At 43.5% G+C, this 22,667-nt stretch overlaps 1 protein-coding gene across 1 annotated transcript in view; it reads left to right on the plus strand.

Moving 5' to 3' along the window:
• Positions 1-22,596, plus strand: part of lats2 (large tumor suppressor kinase 2) — a 30,540-nt gene extending 7,944 nt beyond the window's left edge. Inside the window, exons 3-8 of the mRNA XM_023799815.2 lie at positions 9,326-9,458; positions 11,808-13,309; positions 14,073-14,655; positions 17,237-17,419; positions 17,746-17,852; positions 18,760-22,596. Coding sequence (XP_023655583.2) covers positions 9,326-9,458; positions 11,808-13,309; positions 14,073-14,655; positions 17,237-17,419; positions 17,746-17,852; positions 18,760-19,236 — 2,985 coding nt within the window. The 3' untranslated portion in view covers positions 19,237-22,596. The remainder of the gene's footprint in view (positions 1-9,325; positions 9,459-11,807; positions 13,310-14,072; positions 14,656-17,236; positions 17,420-17,745; positions 17,853-18,759) is intronic.
• Positions 22,597-22,667: the final 71 nt, after the last annotated feature.

Here is a 22,667-nt window from a genome sequence, read left to right on the forward strand (position 1 = left end):
TAGAAACTTTAACCCCCTGTGGTATAATGTCCATACAAAATTGACAGTAAGAAAAAGCCTGATCTTAATCTATCTGACTAGCGATGTAAGAATTGGATCTGCACAACATGCGATGTTGGTATTAATATCGCACGTCATCCAGTGCTGTTATATACTATAGCCATTTTTCGAATTCAGTACAAAATGCCCTGCCTCAAGTTGTGATGTCATTCGGTGCTGGTACCAGTAAAACCTGGTGAAAACCAACACCTTGAAGTACCGTACTTCGGGTACTTTCTCGATGTACCAAAAGTATGGTACCTGGTATGTTGGAAAAACACCCTTTGCCTCCCTTTTCATTCTCTCTCCCTTGGTATTGACCACGTTCAGTTCAGTCACATAGTCTATAATGGCTGCTTCCATCATCGGTTTCCATCAGGAATATGTCTCACTTTTAGACTTGTTGGTCAGAAAACTGATAGATGGGTCTTTTTTTCCTAGTCAGAATACTGATTTATTATGAAATAACACTTTTTGATGTCTCACTCAATTCTGTTAGAATATCTTTTGCCGTTATTGTTGTTTTTTCCAGCAAGGGTAATTGGGTCATGAGACTCACTTTAAAAGATCATACCTCTCGGGAGCCTGTAATTATGGGGTAGAGGTTATATGAACGGTTTTCAAGAAAGCTTTGGTATGTTAAGGATACACAGAGAATGGTGCAGTGGATGCAATCTGTATTGATTTATTTAGCTATTGTCAAATAACAGAAGTGATTCAATGAAAAATGTCCACATAATAACAATAACATTAATTCACTAATATCTCAGCAAAATATTGCATACAGACCGATCCGAAAGAAAGAAGATAAAAACAATTCCCCAAATTTGCACTACAGTTCAGTATGGAGCTCTGCATGGGTTCTTTAGCAGAACGTAGATGACCTGAAGAATGAGGAGACAGAGAGAGAGAGAGAGAGAGAGATCGAAGGGGATTTCCAAATGGCTGGAATCTCTCAGCTCCTGGAATGTTCTGGAACATCTGCTGCCGTGACAGCCGAGGTTGCGGTTGGGGGAAGGATGCATCCAAGGCTTCCAGAGCACTTTCCTCCTCTTACCACCCTGTGATTCGGTAGAGAACAAGCAGCCCACAGGAAAGTGTTGACTTTTCTCACAGGATGTGCCTCTGTACAACACAACCCTGGCTTTGACCACATTTCTGCCTCTTTCTGCTGTACAGCAGGCTAGCTGCTAGTGATTTTTGAAATGCTGCTGCTTTTATTGAAAGGCAAACCAGCCTTTCTGTTTCCCACTACACACCTGTCCAGTCACAATAGTGTCTGTGGGAATCTGTCGACATTTCAGCAGGTATGGTATGTGTCACCACACAAAAAGAAAAATATTTGTAGGCACTTTTTCAAGGTTAAGGTGCACAGTGGATCCTCACAGAGTAGTTAGTGTGCAGGAGAATGGGGCTATGGACACGTAGACCAAGTCATCAGCATTGAACAAACTGCTTCATGCTGTAGGCCAAATTGCCTTTGTACCATTAAAATAAAATCCAACGATTTAGAACTTCACTTACCAAACACTACAACATTTTGAAAAATGCCAAAAAAAAGCTAATTTCTCAGGACTGCTTTCTTGCAAATCCTACTTCTAGTATCAATATAATTTTGTGTTTTAATAGAAAACCTCAATTGACTAACTGAAGAACATGAATTTATATTTCCAGAATTACAGAACTGCACTAGACAAAAAACACTAAAGAATAACTCACAAACACTTCTCAGTATTCAGGTTTGGGTACGTTTTGCGATATATCTAAAGCTTGTTCATGCTTTGCACATCCGTTCAGCCGCAAGGGTCCCAAACGGTCAAGTGATGCAATTTCTGTCATCAGACGTAACCACGCAGTCGAATGCAACCTAGAATGTGTGCCTCCCGATGTTTGTGTCCACATGGACCTGTGCGCGTCTGTCATGCATGTGCAGCAGAGACCATGGAGGCTACTGACGGAAAATGTAAACGAGCCTTTAGGGTGCATGACATGAATTGCTCTTTCATAATGAGCCTTTTTCGAAGGCAAGGTCACTTCTTTGAGGTAACCAAAGCCTTTAAGTGGTGTTTATGGCGAATGGAACCCCTGGGGTTTGCCGCCTTGCACACAATGGCATCTTGAATTTTGAGCCATTGGACAACAGGAATGAAGACATTTATGCTTGAAGGACAATAACCATTTTAGGCAGCGATCAGAAATAGGAAATGCATGCATGTACACACACATTTGCAGCTGTGTGGAAGCCTGTCTGAAAACGTGTGGTGAGCACAGAGCTGAGAGAGGTGCACAACTCAGTTCACGCAGATTAACATTACATTTAAATGGCTACTTTGGATCCAGTCTAATCTCATGTGGGTCAATCTCTGTGTAATAGGCACAGACCTTAGCAACACCTTTAATATTTGGATTGGCAATATAAACCAGCCCAGGAAATTATAGTTATAAATAGGGTTGGGACGATTATTCGACATAATCGACGATGTCGATTATAAATATGCGTCGACGTGGAATTTTAGTGTCGACACGTTGTGTAAAACTACGTAAATGTTTTGTAACTGCAATGCACTAAGTGATAAGCTAAACGTATTGTAAGGGAAAGTACTTTATCCCCTCGGGACCATGTTCACGCTGTCCTTCTAAGAATCGCGCAATAAAGCAGTCTGCTAATAAGTGAACTTTACTGTCCACCTGATGATCTCTTCACCACTCGAGAGCTACAATATTTTATTTATTGGACCTGCTTTTCATTTACTATACAAAGTTATTCCACTAATAAGCTGGCTAGTTGTTTCACTGCTGGCACCGTTAAAACTATATCAATTATAGACTGAATTCCAATATAGTTTTGTCTAATATTGCCGGTGCCAGCAGTGCCACACTATTTTGTAAGGCATGCACTGGCCAATCATGTAGCACTTCTCTCTTAAATATTAATGAGACATCTCCTACCACCCTGCAAAAAGGAAATTTGCCACCCTGCCCCCCCCCCCCCCACCCCCGGGCATGACGCAACATAGCTGCATCTACCAGCAAAGCTCGGGAGCCTCTGGGTAAACACGCAGCAAAAAAGGCTGGCACGTGGTCTTCCAGTGTTTGGGAAAACTTTTTGTATTTTTTTTTTTATTTTTTATATTGCCCTCCCAATTTAGTCATGAAATCTTTTCTGCACCTCTACTGTAGCTGACGTTAATGACGCTGTTTCAACCATTTCATATTTTCTGTTTACTTATTCTGTCTTTTAAGACAATTTTGAGACTTCGTTTAAGACTACTCTTAAACACTGTAGCCTAAATCGTTCCTTGCTCGTTGAAGTAAGCTTAACTATAAGCTACCTTTGCTAGTGTTTGTTAAATATGTTTCATGAAATCATTCCATTTTTTAGCATTTATTTCAACATTAAAGTCAAACTGGTGTACTGAAATAATTAAGTAAAAACTATTGCAGTGATTATCAACTTCAGTCTAACAGAAATCCTATTGGATCTCTTAAGATTTGCCTTTTTTGTTAATAATGCTCTACTGTTTAAGAAATGTTTTAATAAATTGAAATGTTAATGAGAATTTCAGATTTGTGTGTGTGGGGGAGAGGGTGAAGGTGAATTGTATTAAATGACTAACTTGAAAATAATTGCTTATCAATAAATTTATCATCAGATCAATAAAAAAATCAGTTGTTAGATTAGTCGAATAATTGAAAAAAATAATCACTAGATTAATTGTTTAATGAATAATCGTTTGGGACAGCACTAGTCATCAATATTGAATGTTTTCTGTTCTGGGCAGGAGTCCCTCTGAACATTTTTAATCCCAGTGAGGTTTAGCGGTTTCCCCCATATAGGTTGCCCTCATAAACATCTAAGGGGGACTAAGGCAGGTGCTAAACAAAATGTGATTAACACACAATCAATGCTGATCAAAATGTGATTGCTGCCATAACACACAATCAATGCTGATCAAAATGTGATTGCTGCCATAACACACAATCAATGACACTTGGTAAAAAAAAAACTGTGCCACTTCATGTAAGAGGAACTTTCCCTGCCTGCAGTCCCAGTTTCAGTAAGGTGGCTCTGTTGCTGCCATTCAGCATGGTTTATGCAGTGCATCACCATGTAGTTATTATGCAGTTCATGAATGAATAAATGAAGACACATGAAAATAGACAAGATCTAAAATCTTGTCTGCAACCGCATTTGACAAGAGCCTGACTCATCCTTCAGCACTCCAGAACCCTCCCAGTGGAAACATGAAGAATAGCAGGGCTTTTTACTTTTAAAATTGTGCAACATTTTTTAAATCCATTAGTTCGTATTTCAGAATTCTGTTGTGGGCATGATTACAGCCCATATGTTATTTTTCGTAAGTTTATGCAGACTGCAAGTAATGAGTCCATTTTCGGCCCTCTGGCCTTGAGTTTGATACCAGTGGCACGGATGACCTAAAGCCCATGGAATTCAACACATGCACGATGCAGCAGTAAGAAATAAGTTATATTATATCGCGGTAAAATCGACCAGATGGGCCTGACAGAAATGTCATGGCTGTCTGAGTGCTCGTTGGCAGCCTGGTGTCTCTTGTTCTTGTTAACACTGTGCTGTGTGTTTAGTTTGGGAGGAGAGCATGGGCTGGGGCACACTGCCGGGAACTCAATGCAGTTTTTCAATGAGTATCAGGCAGATACACTGTCATAGTACTCCACAGGCCTGGGTGCTGGGGAGTGCTGGGGGGCAGCCACTATGACTTTCCAACTCACAGCACATTTTTACACCATGATGCTTGGTGTTGATGGATGGATTGATGGATTGACTGAGAGGGGGAAAGGCTTACCAACACCTTATTGTGGTCGACACATTGTAACTGGAATGACAGTGGCAATGACTGGATTTTATTCATGGTTTTCAGTTTCATAATCTGACGATGGCATCTCACCTGAAAGTGAAACTGGTGAATGAAAGAACATCTGATGAGGTTTATAATGCCTGTGTGTGTATGAGAGAGGGACTGTTTGTAAAAACATTCTGGGTGATATGAAAGGCCACAATTTAAGCTATTCTGTCCTGGTACAAGGTAAAACAACACCATTGAAATTATAATTAGAGTTACGTTGAATTAATGCAAATGTTTCAGAAGAAATTTTAATATGATTATTATTAATGTTACATGCGGTCAGCTAATTCTGTTTCTGGTCAGTTTTTAGCATGACCTTGCTATGTGTGATTGTAGTCAGTTTTTAGCGTGGCCTTGCTCTGTATGTTTGTGGTCAGTTTTTAGCGTGGCCTTGCTATGTATGATTGTGGTCAGTTTTTAGCGTGGTCTTGCTCTGTGTGTTTGTGGTCAGTTTTTAGCGTGGCCTTGCTATGTATGATTGTGGTCAGTTTTTAGCGTGGTCTTGCTCTGTGTGTTTGTGGTCAGTTTTTAGCGTGGCCTTGCTATGTGTGTTTGTGGTCAGATTTTACCGTGACCTTGCTATGTGTGTTTGTGGTCAGTTTTTAACGTGGCCTTGCTATGTGTGATTGTGGTCAGTTTTTGGCGTGACCTTGCTATGTGTGATTGTGGTCAGTTTTTAGCATGGCCTTACTTTGTGTGTTTGTGGTCAGTTTTTAGCGTGGTCTTGCTCTGTGTGTTTGTCGTCAGTTTTTAGCGTGGCCTTGCTATGTGTGTTTGTCGTCAGTTTGTGTTTGTGGTCAGTTTTTAGCGTGGCCTTGCTATGTGTGTTTGTGGTCAGTTTTTAACGTGGTCTTGCTATGTGTGATTGTGGTCAGTTGTTAGCGTGGCCTTGCTCTGTGTGTTTGTGGTCAGTTTTTAGCGTGGCCTTGCTATGTGTGTTTGTCGTCAGTTTTTAGCGTGGTCTTGCTCTGTGTGTTTGTCGTCAGTTTTTAGCGTGGCCTTGCTATGTGTGTTTGTCGTCAGTTTTTAGCGTGGTCTTGCTCTGTGTGTTTGTGGTCAGTTTTTAGCGTGGCCTTGCTATGTGTGTTTGTGGTCAGATTTTAGTGTGGCCTTGCTATGTGTGTTTGTGGTCAGTTTTTAACGTGGTCTTGCTATGTGTGATTGTGGTCAGTTTTTAGCATGGCCTTGCTATGTGTGATTGTGGTCAGTTTTTAGCGTGGCCTTGCTATGTGTGTTTGTGGTCAGTTTTTAGCGTGGCCTTGCTATGTGTGTTTGTGGTCAGATTTTACCGTGACCTTGCTATGTGTGATTGTGGTCAGTTTTTAACGTGGTCTTGCTATGTGTGATTGTGGTCAGTTTTTAGCATGGCCTTGCTATGTGTGATTGTGGTCAGTTTTTAGCGTGGCCTTGCTATGTGTGTTTGTGGTCAGTTTTTAGCGTGGCCTTGCTATGTGTGTTTGTGGTCAGTTTTTAGCGTGGCCTTGCTATGTGTGTTTGTGGTCAGTTTTTAGGGTGGCCTTGCTATGTGTGATTGTGGTCAGTTTTTGGTATGGCCTTGCTCTATGTGATTGTGGTCAGTTTTTAGCGTGGCCTTGCTATGTGTGATTGTGGTCAATTTATAGCGTGGTCTTGCTCTGTGTATTTGTGGTCAGTTTATAGTGTGTGTGTTTGACCTGGCCATTCTGTTCATGCTTGTGTCAGTTTTAATGTGTCTTTGCAGTCGGTGTTTGTGGTCTGGACTAGGTAGCAGCAATGTGTTTGCTACTTTACTGGCAGATACTCCTGCAGACTCTCCCCCCTGTTTCCTATTTTAAGACCTGAATGGGTCACTGAAGTCTGGGGCTGGGGGGGCTCGTGTGGTTATGCAGTGTCAGAAAGGCTTGTGTGTCTAAGGGGCTTCTTCCTGCTAGAAGCAGACAGCACAATGAAGGCCTTGTATGACAGTGCAGAGCATCACTCAGATGCCAGGTCCAGTACCTCACAGGAGGCACAACAGGCGGGGCTAGGCCTTGGGGGTGGAGCCAGGGCAGGCGGCGTATATGCTATGGAGTGAACTGTAGAGTGTAGAGATGTACTGTGGTCTGGGAGGAAGGAAGAGCTTGAATGGAACACCTTCTTGCAGAGTTCTTCAGGGTAGAAATGTTTAACATGCTGCAAGTGAGGAATTCTGGGACTCTTAGGGAAGAGAGAATCTGGGACGGAATGTGCTGTATGTCAGGTGGAGTCAATGTATGGCGTTTTGTGTGAGTCAGGGTGGAATGTTTTGTGTGAGAAGGAGTCAAGGCAAAATTTTATGTGTGCTCAGGATGGAATGTTCCGGAAGGGGGGGAGGTGACTTATCATGGGGAGGAGTGACCAAGGCTCATTGTTGCGGTGGTTTGTGTTTTTCGCAGTGTGAAATGAAAAGCTAACCTTATATTAGTGTGTATTTTTAAGAATATATGTGAATATGTGAAATGGCGAAAACAAACGTGGCTCACTTCCTTGCCAGAAGTCTTTCAGATGACCGCAGCACAGTATAGAAACAAGAAATTCAAGAGAAGCCGTTTCTGATGGTCGACCTTCAGTTGCTAGTCTTATTACTATCACTATGTCTTATTACTTACCAGCATTATGTGAACTTTAAGTGAGTTTGAAAAATATGGCTCCACAGCTCTTACATCATATTGTCAATTATGAGAAGTATAATCAAACACTTTGGCCTCCGTCAGTCAAGAGGGCTTCTAAGTGACCCTTCCAGACCATTGGTGTATTAGTGGAATCCTTGTAAAAATGCCAACTAGTATCAATCACCCTGGAGCTTTATAAACTTCCTGCTGTATCAAAGACTTGGAATCCATTGAGCTAATGTTAAGACAATAAATGAAAAAATGAAGAGGAGACACCTAGATGTGGCTGTATTCCTGGTCAGAAAATGAAGTCTGAGAGTGGCTCCTTGGGAGTGAGGGATTCTTCGAATCACTACCCCTCTTTTGGAGACTGAACCAATATTTTTCTCCCCCTGTTGGCAAAAAGCAGAAGCATAAATGTAGAGAGGATGTGAAAAGGTTGGTTGTTGCTACGGAGATATACAGCCAGGCAACCAACTGGCCTTCTACAACCGGTGACCATAAATAGACATGGAGTGTTGGTTTGCTACATGTGTATGTGTGTATGTCTATGTTTTTTTTGGTGGGGTTGTGGTTCTTAAAATACACCCCCCTGCTCCCTTCTTTGCATTCTGTCCAGTTGTCCTGTGAATTCCAGGCTGCTTTCTTACTGGTCACATGACATAATGTCTTAGCTGATGGCAGTAGTGCCCAATAGAGCAGTCTAAGCGTGTCCGGTGCAGTTAGTGTCCGGGGGATGTCTTGGGGAGCCCAGAAGAGTTGTGTTTGACTGCACTGCAGGTCAGCCTGGGGTCTGAGCAACTTGCATGGTGGTTAAGGACATAGACTGTAACCTGACAGCTGTTAGCTGAACTCCTGTAAAGGGTTTTGCTGTTGCACCCTTGAGAACCTCATACTGCTTTCAAACATCCAGCATTAAACATGTTTTCTCAGTTTTAGCTAAGCAGCACATTAAAAATAACAGGATGGTGATCTTGTTTTTCTTTCTGATTTTAAGATAGACTGCCAGTCGCTATAGTCTGTAAAAGCTCAGGCAGTGCTATGCTGTCCATCCACATGGCTCTACTTTTGTAGTTTGCTTGCAGTTCTGTTGTTGAACCATTAAATGCAGTATATCAGAATAGTTGTGTTATGTGTAAAACTACGGTTTTGCCAAATGTCTCTGTAGTGAAGTCATGCGCTATATAGGATGAGCTCCCCAATAACACTTGTGATTGCTCGATCTCAAGTATCTGGGGAAGAGACCTCTGCATTTTGAGTCGTTTCATATCGCTAGCTATTTATAGTGGCTTTCTTTTTATACTAAACATCTCTGAACAGAGGGAAGCCAATCAATAATACACTCTGTGAGGACCTCAGATTACAGCTGAGTCAAGCATCTCTCACTTGAATGAAACCTCTGAAAGGCAGAGCTAACAACATAAAGACCAGAATGTGAGGTGTTGAGCGCTGAAGAAAATGCAGTTATGAAAAGTACTTTGTCAGAGTTTTCATGAATTGCCTCCCATCAGTGTGAATCAATTTTACACACACCGCGATTTTTTTCTTGGTATTATTGCAGCAAATGATTATTTATAAAATATATTAATATAAATGTTTAAAAGTTATTCGTATGGTAGATTAGTAGTTTTCTTGTTTTGGCACTCTAACATTCCTCACTTTTGTCTTTTCCGGTGTCAGGTTTCCGGAAGTGGGAACACCAAGACATTATGACATGCCGCATTGTTTAGCTCGCTGTTTTTTTTTCTCCTGCATTTTCCCACTGGCCTTATGCATCCCTGTGGCACACAGGAAATGGCGGTGCGTGCCCTGAAGCAGACAGGAAGCAGGAATATCGAAGCAGCGCTGGAGTTCATCAGCAAGATGGGCTACCTGGACCCCAGGAACGAGCAGATCGTGCGCGTCATCAGGCAGACCTCACCGGGTGAGTTCCATTTATGTTATATTCCTGTAAACTGCAAAAAATAAACACACACAAATTGGGGGCATGGTGGTCGAGTGTGGAGTGGGTTTCCTCTAGGTCCTCCAATTGCCTCCAACTGGCTAATTAGTGTTTCTGAATACCTACAGAGTATGATTGTATGTACTCTGCTATGAACTGGCATCCCATCCAGGGTGTACCCCAGCCTTGTGCCCTATACTGCTTGGGGTCGTAGTGAGGGGTTGGGCTATTTTTCTGGTACCTCTGGCACCATTTGTGTGACTTGTTGACTTGTCTTAATGTAATCTGGTTCACCAGATCTGCACCTGTTCTTTCATCTTGACCACTGACTTGCACTTGGGCTATGTGACACAATTAATTTCCCCCATGGTCAATTTCACCAAGTTCCCCATTATGAATTTCATTGACTGACCACCGGACTGCCACTAATAAAATTTACAGAGCATGGGTGCTGGTGATGAAAAAAAATCGAAAGTTTATTTTAGAATATTTAGAAAATCATCTTGCTCCCCACAACATTACAATCACTAACCTGTACAGTGTTCCTGGAAAGTTTGCAAAAAGTTCCATGGAATACATTTAGATGGCAGTGGCTTTGTTCACTAGATGGTGTCTCCAAGCCTCCATTTTCACCCTTGGCTGCAATTTCAGCTTTGGGACTTAGATCTTAGGTCTGTCAGGTGTAGATTTTCAAGTGTAGGATTTCATCCATATAATGTTTTTGTGAAGCAGTAATTGTTACGTTAGCGGGGAAAGATGAGGCAGGAAGGCGAAAATCCACGGGTAATCCATTAAAGATTTAATAGTGTAATAATATCAAATAGAGTTATACTGCTCACAAGGTTAAGCATCTTATTTAAATCATCTTTTACTTTACTGTCACTAAGCAATGTTGCTTCAATTTTAGTACAATTTGTCTCAAAATTTGACCAGGTCCAGATCTTCACCCTTACAACATGTTGGCAAATGGTGAAAATGATTTTTGTTATTCGTTTGACTTATTGAGTTATTGCACTAATAGGATTAAATGTCTGAAACTGCCCTTTTTTGGTATCACTATGTGGCACTGCTACAAAAATTGTCTCAAAATCCAATCTGTCACAAAATTAAGAACATAAGAAATTTACAAACGAGAGGAGGCCATTCGGCCCATCAAGCTCGTTTGGGGAGAACTTAACTAATAGCTCAGAGTTATTAAAATCTTATCTAGCTCTGATTTAAAGGAACTCAGGGTTTTAGCTTGCACTACACTAGCAGGAAGACTATTCCATACTCTAACTACACGCTGTGTAAAGAAGTGTTTTCTCAAATTCAGTTTAAAATGTTCTCCCGCTTATTTCCACCTATGACCACGAGTTCTAGTATTTAAACTAATATTGAAATAGCCATTTGGCTGAACAGCATCCAGACCCGTTCGAATCTTATAGACCTGGATCATGTCCCCCCTCAGTCTCCTTTGCTTGAGGCTGAACAGATTTAGCTCAGCTAACCTCTCCTCATAAGACATTCCTCTAAGACCAGGAATCATTCTCGTAGCCCTCCGTTGCACCTTTTCTAAGGCAGCAATGTCCTTCTTAAGGTATGGTGACCAAACCTGCACACATTATTCTAGGTGGAGTTTTACTAAGGAATTATATAATTGTAGCATCACTTCCCTTGGCTTAAACTCCACACACCTAGAGATGTGGCCCAACATCCTATTGGCCTTTTTAATTGCTTCCCCACACTGGCGAGAGTGGGACATGGAAGCATCAACATACACACCAAGGTCTTTCTCATAATCAGCTACCTTTATTTCAGTGGAACCCATAAAATATCTGTACTTCATATTTCTGCTCCCTGCATGGATTACCTTACATTTATCTACCTTAAATTTAATTTGCCAGGTATCAGCCCAGTCGCTATTTAGATCCACTTCCAGTTCATCACCCAGACAATATGCCTGCAAAGTTTGAAAAAGTTCCGCAAATCAATTTTTGAGTTATAGCCTTACATACCAAAGCGTTTACGGCAACAATGGTCTGCCCCAGCTTGGGAACACAATAATTGTTAATGTTTACATGTTGAAGTCTACATTTAGGGTCTGTACTAATACAAATTCTGTATGATAACTAAGAATGCAGAAACTGTAATATGTACCATAAGAAATATTTTGCATATTGTAGAGTAAAATGTTTATGTTATGGTGAAAGAGCTTGACCGTATGAGTAATTGATTTTGCGGCATTCTGTGCCTGTTTCTGTGAATTTATTACTACATACTTTAGTGTAGATACAAGTGGCCATGATAGTGTACATACTTCACTAACCATCATACTCATTTTCTTATCAGGCCAAGGGAGTGTGCCAAACTCCATGGATCACCGGCCAGCACTGGATGGGGGGGCAGATAGCGCCATGCCTCCATATCACCAGATGGGTCCAATCATGTATGATGGGCCTGGGTACGGAGCAGAGAGTGCCCCTGGCTTGGGGGATATGCCCAGACCCTATATTGGTGGCCCAGTTGTGAGCTACATGATCCCACCACCCTCTAACCAAGGCCCGCCCATGAGCAATCCCTTGGGCCGCCCTCCCAGCATGGGGCCATACCCCCCTTCAATGGCTGCCCAGAACCCAACTGGGGCTCCTATGTTCCCTTCCGGTGCCCAGCAGAAGGCCTATCCACCAAATGAGGCCCTAATGGGTTATACCGTTTCTGGGCAGCCCCTACAGCTCCAGTCTTCTCCACCAGGGGGTCCTAGCGGAGCACACTATGGACCCAGCCGGCCACATGTAATGGAGTCATCAGGCTATCCTGTCCAGAGGAGCTCCTCCTTTCAGAACAAGATGCCAGTGGCATCATCACCTTCAGATGGGTACGGGGGTCTGCAAAGCAAAGGGGCATTGGGACAAAGCAGTGGGGGGGCAGCTGGGTACTCTCCTGGCTTGTACCTCCCACCACATGGCCATCCACATCCCCACCAGGTCCACATGATCCCCCACCGGCAGGCCACTGCAGCGGTGGGTCCCGACTATGCTGATGTCACCCAGGCCCTTCTAACACCCTCCAGGGCCAGTGTCAATCTGGACCTGTTTGAGCACCACTGGGCCCAGCCTGGCCCCTCAGAGGCAGCTTCTGCTCGACCTCCCCAGGGACCACAGGGGCCCTTTAGGGGGGAGGTCCGCATCCCCAGTAGGACCAACTCCTTTAACAATCCACAAAAGGTTGGTGGCACCGGGACGGGAGGCACTGGAATGGCAGTTAGGCCTTCCACGGTCAAGCAGGACACCGCCCTGGGGCCACCTCACACCATCACAGCTGTGACCTCACCACCTATCCAGCAGCCTGTCAAGAGCATCCGGGTTCTGAGACCAGAGCCCAAGACCGCTGTGGGACCTTGCCACCCAGGCTGGCTAGCTGCTCAAACCCAGGACACACCTGAACCACACTCTTATCCCCTAGAGCCTACCCCAGAGCCTCGCTGCCCACCTCCACCCTACCCCAAAAATCTCATGATGCCTGGGATGGGCCCTGAGTCAGCACCTTTAGACGGTGCCCCTGGAAACTCCACTGTGGAGCCCAGCAATAGCGCAAAGGCTGGGGAGGCCCTCACCAAGGACAAAGCCAAGGGCAACAAGGCTGAGAAGGCAGCCAAAGACAAGAAGCAGATCCAGACGTCACCGGTGCCTGTGCGGAAGAATGCCCGTGACACAGAGAAGCGGGAATCCCGCATCAAGAGTTACTCGCCCTTTGCCTTCAAGTTCTACATGGAGCAGCACGTGGAGAATGTAATGAAGACTTACCAGCAGAAGCTAAACAGGAGAATGCAGTTGGAACAAGAGATGTCCAAGGTGAGAGCCTGAAGCTGTGTGTGTCCGTGCACATGTGTGTCTCTGTCTGATTTTATGTGTACTTAACAGAATACCTTAGTATCTGCTGTTTGCCTATTGTAGGCAAATGAATTGCGGATGATAAAAATTATGGTGAATGACCTAACTCAGGGTGGCATGGTGGAACAGTGGTTAGCACTGTTGTCTCCTACTTCTGGGACCAGGGTTTGAGTCTCCATCATGGCTCCATGTGTGTGGAGCTTGTAGGTTCTCCCTATGGGGTTTTCTCCAGGTACTCTGGTTTCCCCCCACAGACCAAAAAACGTGCTGAGGTTAAATTGGAGTTACCAAATTGCCCATAGGTATGCATGTGTGTGTGAGTGTGCCCTGTGATTGGTTGGTGCCCTGTCATGGGTTGTTCCCTGCCTTGGGCCTGTAGCCTTTGGGATAGGCTCCGGAACCCCCACGACCTTGAATAGGATAAGAAGTTGGCGAAAACTAATGGATGGATGGACCTGGCTCCTTTTGAACCACCATAGCACAGATGTTAAGCAAAGACTTCATTTCTACCTCATTAATTGATAGGTCCTTCACATTGACCCAGACAAGCTTCTTTTTGCATCTTTGGGTTATGGTTAAGTTTATCATAGATTATTATCAATCAGTGCAACTTAATACCGTCTTCCTGGCATTTCTACAGATCACCAGTTGGTTAGAAGTTCATGTCATGTCCTGAACTGCTATATCACATGTTCCTCACCTCTACCCCCACCCACCCCCCCAGGCTGGCCTCTCTGAGGCTGAGCAAGAACAGATGAGAAAGATGCTCTATCAGAAGGAATCGAATTACAACCGACTGAAGCGTGCCAAGATGGACAAATCCATGTTCGTGAAGATCAAGACTCTGGGCATCGGTGCCTTTGGTGAAGTGTGTCTGACACGCAAGGTGGATACAAACGCCCTGTATGCCATGAAAACACTGCGCAAGAAGGATGTGCTGCTGAGGAACCAGGTGGCTCACGTCAAAGCCGAGCGCGACATTCTGGCAGAAGCCGACAACGAGTGGGTAGTACGCCTCTACTACTCCTTCCAGGATCGCGACAGCCTGTACTTCGTCATGGACTACATCCCCGGCGGGGACATGATGAACCTGCTGATCCGCATGGGAGTCTTCCCTGAGAACCTGGCCCGCTTCTATGTGGCTGAACTGACACTGGCCATTGAAAGCGTGCACCGGATGGGATTCATCCACCGCGACATCAAACCTGATAACATCCTCATTGACCTGGACGGCCACATCAAGCTCACCGACTTTGGTTTGTGCACTGGCTTCCGCTGGACACATAACTCCAAGTATTACCAGAAAGGTAAGGGGAGGCTGATGTTTGCATTGCAGAAACATTGTGATAAGGTTATACGTTGGCTCTCCACTTGCATGCTTTGTGAATACGCAGCCTGAAGTGCAATGCCCATATTTATGCTAATCAGTGCCAGTCAACCCATTCAGCCACATAGGTGGGAGTCTTGGGTGCCATCCGCTGACAGGGTGCCAACTTAGCAGCTGGCGATGCTACTGTCTGAGATAAGAACATAAGAAATTCGCAAAGGAGAGGAGGCCATTCAGTCCATCAAGCTCGTTTGGGGAGAACTTAACTAATAGCTCAGAGTTATTAAAATCTTATCTAGCTCTGATTTAAAGGAACTCGGGGTTTTTGCTTGCACTACACTAGCAGGAAGACTATTCCATACTCTAACTACACGCTGTGTAAAGAAGTGTTTTCTCAAATTCAGTTTAAAATGTTCTCCCGCTAATTTCCACCTATGGCCACGAGTTCTAATATTTAAACTAATATTAAAGTACCCATTTGGCTGAACAGCATCGAGACCTGTTAGAATCTTATATACCTGGACAGTGTTTCCTTTTGGTTTATAGCTTTGGGAGGGGAATTAGATATTTTTGTCTGCTTTTCCGGGGAAGATGGTGGCGCTGGAGTTAGTGCTATCATTTGGCAACCAGAGGGTTGTAGGTTCAAGCCCTGGTTCCTCCTGACCTCATCAAAGTGTCCTTGAGTAAGACACTGAACCCCAAGTTGCTCACAGTGTGCAGGTTGGAGCCTTGTGTGGCGGCCTTCGCCACCAGTGTATGAATGGGTGAATGTGAGGCATGAATTGCAAAGTCCTTGTACGAGTACAAAAGCACTATATAAATGCAGTTCATTTACCTAGAGATGTAACCTATTGGCCTTTTTAATTGGTTCCTCTGTGCTGCTAGTTTAGTATCTGCTACACCACCCACCTTGGTGTCATCTGCAAATTTAACCAGTTTACTTTATGCATTGGTGTCAATATCATTAATGTAAATTAGGAACAATAGTGGTCCTAAAATTGAACCCTGCGGTACCCTACTATGAATGCAGGCCCACTGTGACATTGTTTCTCTAATAATTACCCGCTGCTTCCATTCTGTTAACCAGTTTTCGATCCAAGCTTCTACAGTTCCTAAAATCCCTACATCTTAATTTTTCAGGATTTCTGAAAAAATTATGTTAAAGGTTGGCTAATAATATCCCTCATCTCTTTTAAAACTATAGGTAAGATGCCATCAGGGCCCTGCAATTTATTTATTTTTTTAATTAGAATTTAGTGATTAATTGTCATTGTTGACACAGCACACTGCATAACAACAAAATGTGTTCTCTGCATTTAACCCATATGTGACACAGCAGGGGGCAGCTAATTCAGCACCCGGGGAGCAGTGCTTGGGGGCGGTACCTTGCTCAGGGTACCTCAGTGGTGTCTTGCTGGTCAGGGATTCAAACCTGCAATCTTTCAATTACAAGTGTGCAACCCCTAACCATCAAGCTACCACTGCCCACATTTGAGCTTAGCTAGGCTTTGTACCACATCAGCCTCAGTTATACATATATTGGTCATAGACAACACTGTATTTGTAGTAAATGGTGGCAAATTACTTGTGTTCTTTACTGTGAACACCCGTGTAAAATAATCATTTACTATATCAATTTCATTTTCAATCATAAGACCCTTACTATCCTGCAGATTAGTGATTTCAGCTTTTAGAGCTCTTTTGGAGTTAAAATATTGGAAGAAGCTTTTAATGTCATCCTTAGCCTCCAATGCAATCTTCCTTTCTACATTCCTCTTAGCGAGTCTAATGTTATTTTTTAACTCAACCTGTAGACTTAGATACTCCTGCTTTATTTTGAAATCGTTAGTTAACTTCCATTTATGGAAGACAGCCCTTTTTCTCCTGACTTTATTCTTAATTTCCTTAGTAAACCACCTTGGCTGCAGGTTCCTAGATTTAGTTTTGCTGGAAACAGGCATGGAGTCCTCTTGCAATTGCAACAATGTGCTTTTAAAAAATTCCCATGCCTCTTCAACAGATTTGCTGTTTAGCCCCATCCAGTTTAGTTAAGTTGGGTAGTGAAGGTTCCCTGGGGCACTAAATGGGCTTTGGGCAGCTCTGATAGTAATGTGTGATCTTCTGTGATCAGTGTGTCATATTGTTTTGTTGTGAGTTAAACTGGCCCCTGGAAAGTTTCTAAAAGTTGAGGAGAAACTACCAAACTTGTCTTTATGTAGTTTAAAATCACTTATGGAAATTCAAGCAGCCCCCCTCCCCCCCCCCAAATTTGGTAAAAGTGTTGAAAGTTTTTGTCCCATTGGTCCCCTTGGAAAGCGAAGCAAGCACCTCGAACTGGGGGGGTTGGGGGTTGATCACTGCAAGATTTCATGCCAGACGCTGCCGTAAACATGCTTGTTGTCCTCCAAAACAGCACTGTACGTAGATGAATGCATTTATGGGTTAAACTTTTTGTATATTGTGTGTTGGCCTTCGCTTGTTGTCTGAGACGTTCACAAAACTCCCAGAAACTCCCAAAAAAATTCTATATTCAAACACATCAAATCATGTCTTCGCTTCAGGAAGCCACACCCGTCAGGACAGCATGGAGCCGAGCGAGCTGTGGGATGACATGTCCAACTGCCGCTGCGGTGACCGGCTGGCCAGCCTGGAGCAGAGGGCCATGAGGCAGCACCAGCGCTGCCTGGCCCACTCCTTGGTGGGCACACCCAACTACATTGCCCCCGAGGTGCTGTTACGCAAAGGTGGGTCGCATGCGGTGGGATTTGAGCCAGAAGGTGGAGCTGGAGATGGGGAGCAAAGGAGATCTGCACCTATGACTTCCCTGACACAGAATTTAACAGTTAACTGTTTCACATCAAGGGGTAGAAAGCAAAATATGTGGTGCACCTTCAATTATATATCAAATAAAATAGATGATGTATCATTGTGAAAAAAACAGCTGTTAGTCAAAGGATCAGAGGAGGAAGTTATTTGTTATGACATCTTGAAAGAAATAACTTTTGATTAATAAGAATAAAGTGCCACATCAAGCCTCACCCTAGAAGATGAATGCCTCTGTTCTCTGCAGGTTACACCCAACTGTGTGACTGGTGGAGTGTGGGTGTAATCCTCTTTGAGATGCTGGTGGGACAACCCCCGTTCCTGGCCCCCACCCCCACAGAGACCCAGATCAAGGTTGGCTGAAAGCATCTGTTCCACAGTGGAATCTGGGTGGGGTAGCTGGCTTTTGCCCAGAATGTTACAGGTTTGAGTGTCAGGAGACAGCCTGCTGTCAGGCTTCTACTAAAACTACACCTGGATCAATAGCATTAATTAGTTGTAATAATTGCCTTTGATAAACACAACATGCAGCTGAATATTTTACTGAAGTCACTTTTACTGAAGTTCAAACCCCAGGAGGGAACAAGCAGTCCAACCTTCCAGTCTGAAGCAGTTTGCCATTTAGTTTCCTAGTACAGGGATCCACAGGTACTCAGTTTAAAAAAACAGCAATATCAACATGTAAAGAAAGATGGCAAATGTTTTATGATGATGTGATGGAGACTCTGTGATGATCACTGTGATTTAGACTGAGGGTGTACTCACACTTGGCCCAGTTGCCTCATACAGTGTCTGAGCATGAATGGGGTGATACAATGACACATGGCTCTCATATAGATTTATCTAGTATGCAATGCAGCAGTTTTTATTTATTTGTACTGAACGTACAAAGAGATAATCTGATATCTTACCAAAGATCTCTGAGTTTTTGTATTGTTCAATTGTGATGAAGATTCTGTGATGATGATGATCAGTGTCATGGAAAGTCTGTGATGATGATCAATGTGATGGAGACTGACTGTGATGATGGTTATTGTGATCGAGACCATGAGGATGATTAGTGTGTTGGAGTCTGACTGTTATGATGATCGGTGTGATGGAGACTCTGTGATGACGATCAGTTTGATTGAGTCTGACTGTGATGATGATCAGTGTGATGGAGTCTGACTGTGATGATGATCAGTGTGATGGAGTGACCATGACTGTGATGGTCAGTGAGATTATGTCTGCCGTGATTAGTGTGATGGTCTCTGTCCCTTAGGTCATCAACTGGGAGAGCACGCTGCAGGTGCCGCCCCAGGTGAAGTTGAGTGCCGAGGCAGTAGACATCATCAGCCGCCTGTGCTGCTCAGCCGAGGACCGGCTCGGCGGTAACGGCGCTGGAGAGATCAAGGCCCACTCCTTCTTCAGCCAGATTGACTTCTCCAGCAACCTGCGCACACAGCCGGCACCCTATCGGCCTAGGATCAGCCACCCCATGGATACCTCCAACTTTGACCCGGTGGAGGGGGATGGGCCGGAAGCCTGGAGCGGTAGCGGGGGCGACACACTGGGCCCCACCCAAGGCAAGCTGGGCGAACCTGAACATGCGTTCTATGAGTTCACTTTCCGCCGTTTCTTCGATGACAATGGATGCCCCTTCCGCTGCCCGAAGCCACCTGAGGAGGGTCTGCCTCTGATTAGTGGCTCCAGTCCTGAGGAGGAGCCAACTGAGGTCTGTGAGCCGGTGTATGTGTGACCCCCCACCCCCAGTCCGAGTGGCCTTCGCATCCACTCTCAACAATACCCTTTCCGGAGCAGCACTGTGTGTGTGTCTGTGTTTGTCTGTGGGTTTTTAAAATGTGCTTATTTGGGAGGGGGGGGGGGTCCCTCTTGCCTGACAGCGGCGTTAATAATGAAAGGTGCCCCTGAGTTCAGGAGACCTCACACCACAGCTCCGGGGGCCGCGAAAACAGACAAGGGGCTCTTTAAGTTGATTTATCAGCAAAATGATGGACAATGAGACAAAGAGAGACAAGGGAGAGAAAATCAAGCAGTAGAGCAAGAGTGATTAAGGAGGTGGAGGAATGAAAGAGAGAGATGGCGTGTCACATGATGTGTATGAGGGTGGGGGGGGCACATGTGGTGCCATTATCCATGCAAGAGAAGCCACCCAACAGGCAAAGGGAGCAGCCCCCAGCCTACTGATCTTGCTCCATGGTCAGAGCATGGTGTGGGGGCACATGGGCAGGTGTTCAAAGCAGCGGCAGCAGGTCATGGGTGGAGCCTGACCTCCAGAACCCCACCAGCCATTAGGGTCACATGGCTGACTTGCTGTTGCTGCAGTTTCATACAATGCTGTGAAAACATGACAGGCATGGATGATTCCTACCCAGCATAAACTGTACACATCAGGAAGAAGAATGGGACCAGGTCAGAAATTCTGAGGATCCCCCCCCGACATGCAATCCAAGTCCTCGCTATTCAATTTTGAAATTCCCCTCAGGTTTTGTTACTTCTGAAGTTTGTTTTTTCCATGGGAGCTGTGTCCAAATGCAGATGACTTTTGTTGCGCTTGTGACCTCAGAGGGGGTCTTGGGGTGCGCTGGCTCCTCACCCAGATTGTCACAGGGTGCGGTGTGAATCGGTGCAGCTTTTCCCAGCCCTGACCCACACATCCTGGCCGTTACAGGGCAGTGGGAGCTTGGCGGCAGAAGAAGGACGATTTCATGGGCCCACTAGACCCATAGAGGCCCAGTCCAAAGTGGAATAGCAGCTGTTGTAAGCCTGGGCACTTTTCAGTATTATGCAAAAGCAAAGACAAGCGAGACCCACTCAGCTGGACAAGTTAATGTCTCTAACAAACTTCTCAGTGTGGAAGGAGGGGTAGGTGGAGCCTGGGGTGAAACAAGCTATTGCAGATAACACAATATAGTAAGAAAACGTGCAATACTGAAATTATCATATATACATACAAAACAGGATGTGCGTGTATCATGTGTGTGCGTGTGTGTATAGGTATATGTATATATACCTGCACACAACAAATACCCTGTTTTTTCATGTTATGTTTTTGTTGTGTGATGTGTATATATATATCACATATATATACCTGTTTATACCTTTGAATATAGTTTCATGACATAAAGCTGCTTATTATTTTTATTTTTTCATTATTATTAATAATAATTTTATTGTATTGTTGTTTCTTTTTTCACTTTTCTTGTAAAAAATGGGTTTGTTAACAGTGTGAGAGGTGTGATGGTGATGAGCTGAGTGCATCTGAATGAACGTGTCGCATTGTGGGTAAGGAGTGGAGAGTGCCCCCTCTGGTCATTCATGGGCTGGTCCTGTGCAGATGCTTGAGAGGGAGAGAGGGAATGGGGAATGGAGAGAGAAAGACAAATAATGTACATGCACATTTATAACCTAAAACGATGACTACATCTTTCACTTCCCAGGGAAAAGCAAGATTAACATTGAAAGAGCAAAATTTACCAATGTTAGTTTTCTTGAGGCTTATGTTGTCCCATGTCATCTTGTAAGCATGTTGGCAGACACCTGCACAAGTTCCCATTAGTTGCATTAACTATTTCTATTTTTTTTCCAGCTTGGGAACTACAGGTATCCCCCTACTTTAGTGCAAGTCAGACATGTAATTAATCAGCTAGTCGAACATGTAATTAACATTTGTTTCAATGGGACAAATTTTAAGCAGTAGACAAATTGAGATGAGATCACAAGATTGCATATGAGAATCACCGAGTACAGTTACCATAGTAACTATGGGCAAGAATGGGGGGGGGGGGGGTGAACTGGGTGTGGCCCCTGGTTCAAATTTAGCTGTAAAAATAATGAGGACAAAAATCACCCTCATATTTGACGGTAACTTGGTAGAGGGTATTAAATAATTGCAGCCTTATACCAGTCACTCCTGAGTTATTCATAAATCACACTTTATGACATCATGTACCTGTTATGAAATGCTGAATGACATCATCCCAGTGGCAGAGGCTTGTAGTTGGGCAGTCCTCAAGTGACAGAAGCACACAGACCAGCTTGAAAATAAACAGCAATGGTGGCCATCTCTGGAGTTAGGCTTTTGTGGTATATGGTAAAACCTGAAGCATCACAATCTGACCAACCAAAAACCAAACTGAGTAAATTATTATCAACATCAGTACACCTTTTTTACCTTTAGTGCTCAGGCTAGTTAATAATAAGTAATACGTAGTTTACAATATATAAATTCATAAAACCAAGGTTAAAAATTGATGACCAAATATGCAGGACTGAAACTACACAAAAGCTTCATTAGCACCAGATACTTGCAGTGTCTACTGGCAGGAATATCAAGTCCTCTTCTACATTATCATGAGTGATATATAGGAAAGTGGTTAATGGAGAAAAGAATGTATTGCAGGACACCAAGGAGTAAAGGACAACAAAAACAAAAATGAATAACAATGAACCAATAAGAAACCGAATGGGTCTTAACAGGCTTGTGATCAATCAGGATTATTTAGCAAAGGACGATGAGGAAAGTGCTCAGCTTGCAGGCTTGAGAATCCCTCTGACCTCAGCACATGAGGGCAAAGACTTGGGCCAATTCATATTCATTCATTCAAATGGAGTGCTTAATGAGAATCAGTGGTATATATATATATATTAAAAATGAATTATTATAAATCTTATTTTGTGTGTGTGTGTGTGTGCGTGTGTGTGTGTGTGTCTTGGATATAAGTGTTGACTGACAATCCTTGACAGACTGGATGCCTTACTTTGATATAGGCTTTTATTTAACTTTCCCACTGTGCATAATACTTATATTTTTAATTTGGTGGAATCTCTCTGTCTCCCTTGATACCCTTTAATGTATAAAAGCAATATTGTTACTCTTGAAGACATATTTATACAGATACTTCTATGTCTTTTACCTATACCCTTAATCTTCTGTCAGACAGCATTAACCTTCATTAACAGCACAATCAATATGAACATAAACATCAACATGAGACACGCCTCTTCATTTTTTTACATTTATGAAATTACTATTTGTAAAGAATTTTTTTGTCTGTCACATGTAAAAATGTATCTGTATAAATAAACTTCAACATTATGCCTTGTCTTGTGTTTTTATTTCACATGGATATAATATAATCATTTTGATTAGTTCATTTTATAAAAATA

The sequence above is a fragment of the Paramormyrops kingsleyae genome, chromosome 16, assembly GCF_048594095.1.
Source record: "Paramormyrops kingsleyae isolate MSU_618 chromosome 16, PKINGS_0.4, whole genome shotgun sequence".
Lineage (NCBI taxonomy): Eukaryota > Metazoa > Chordata > Actinopteri > Osteoglossiformes > Mormyridae > Paramormyrops > Paramormyrops kingsleyae.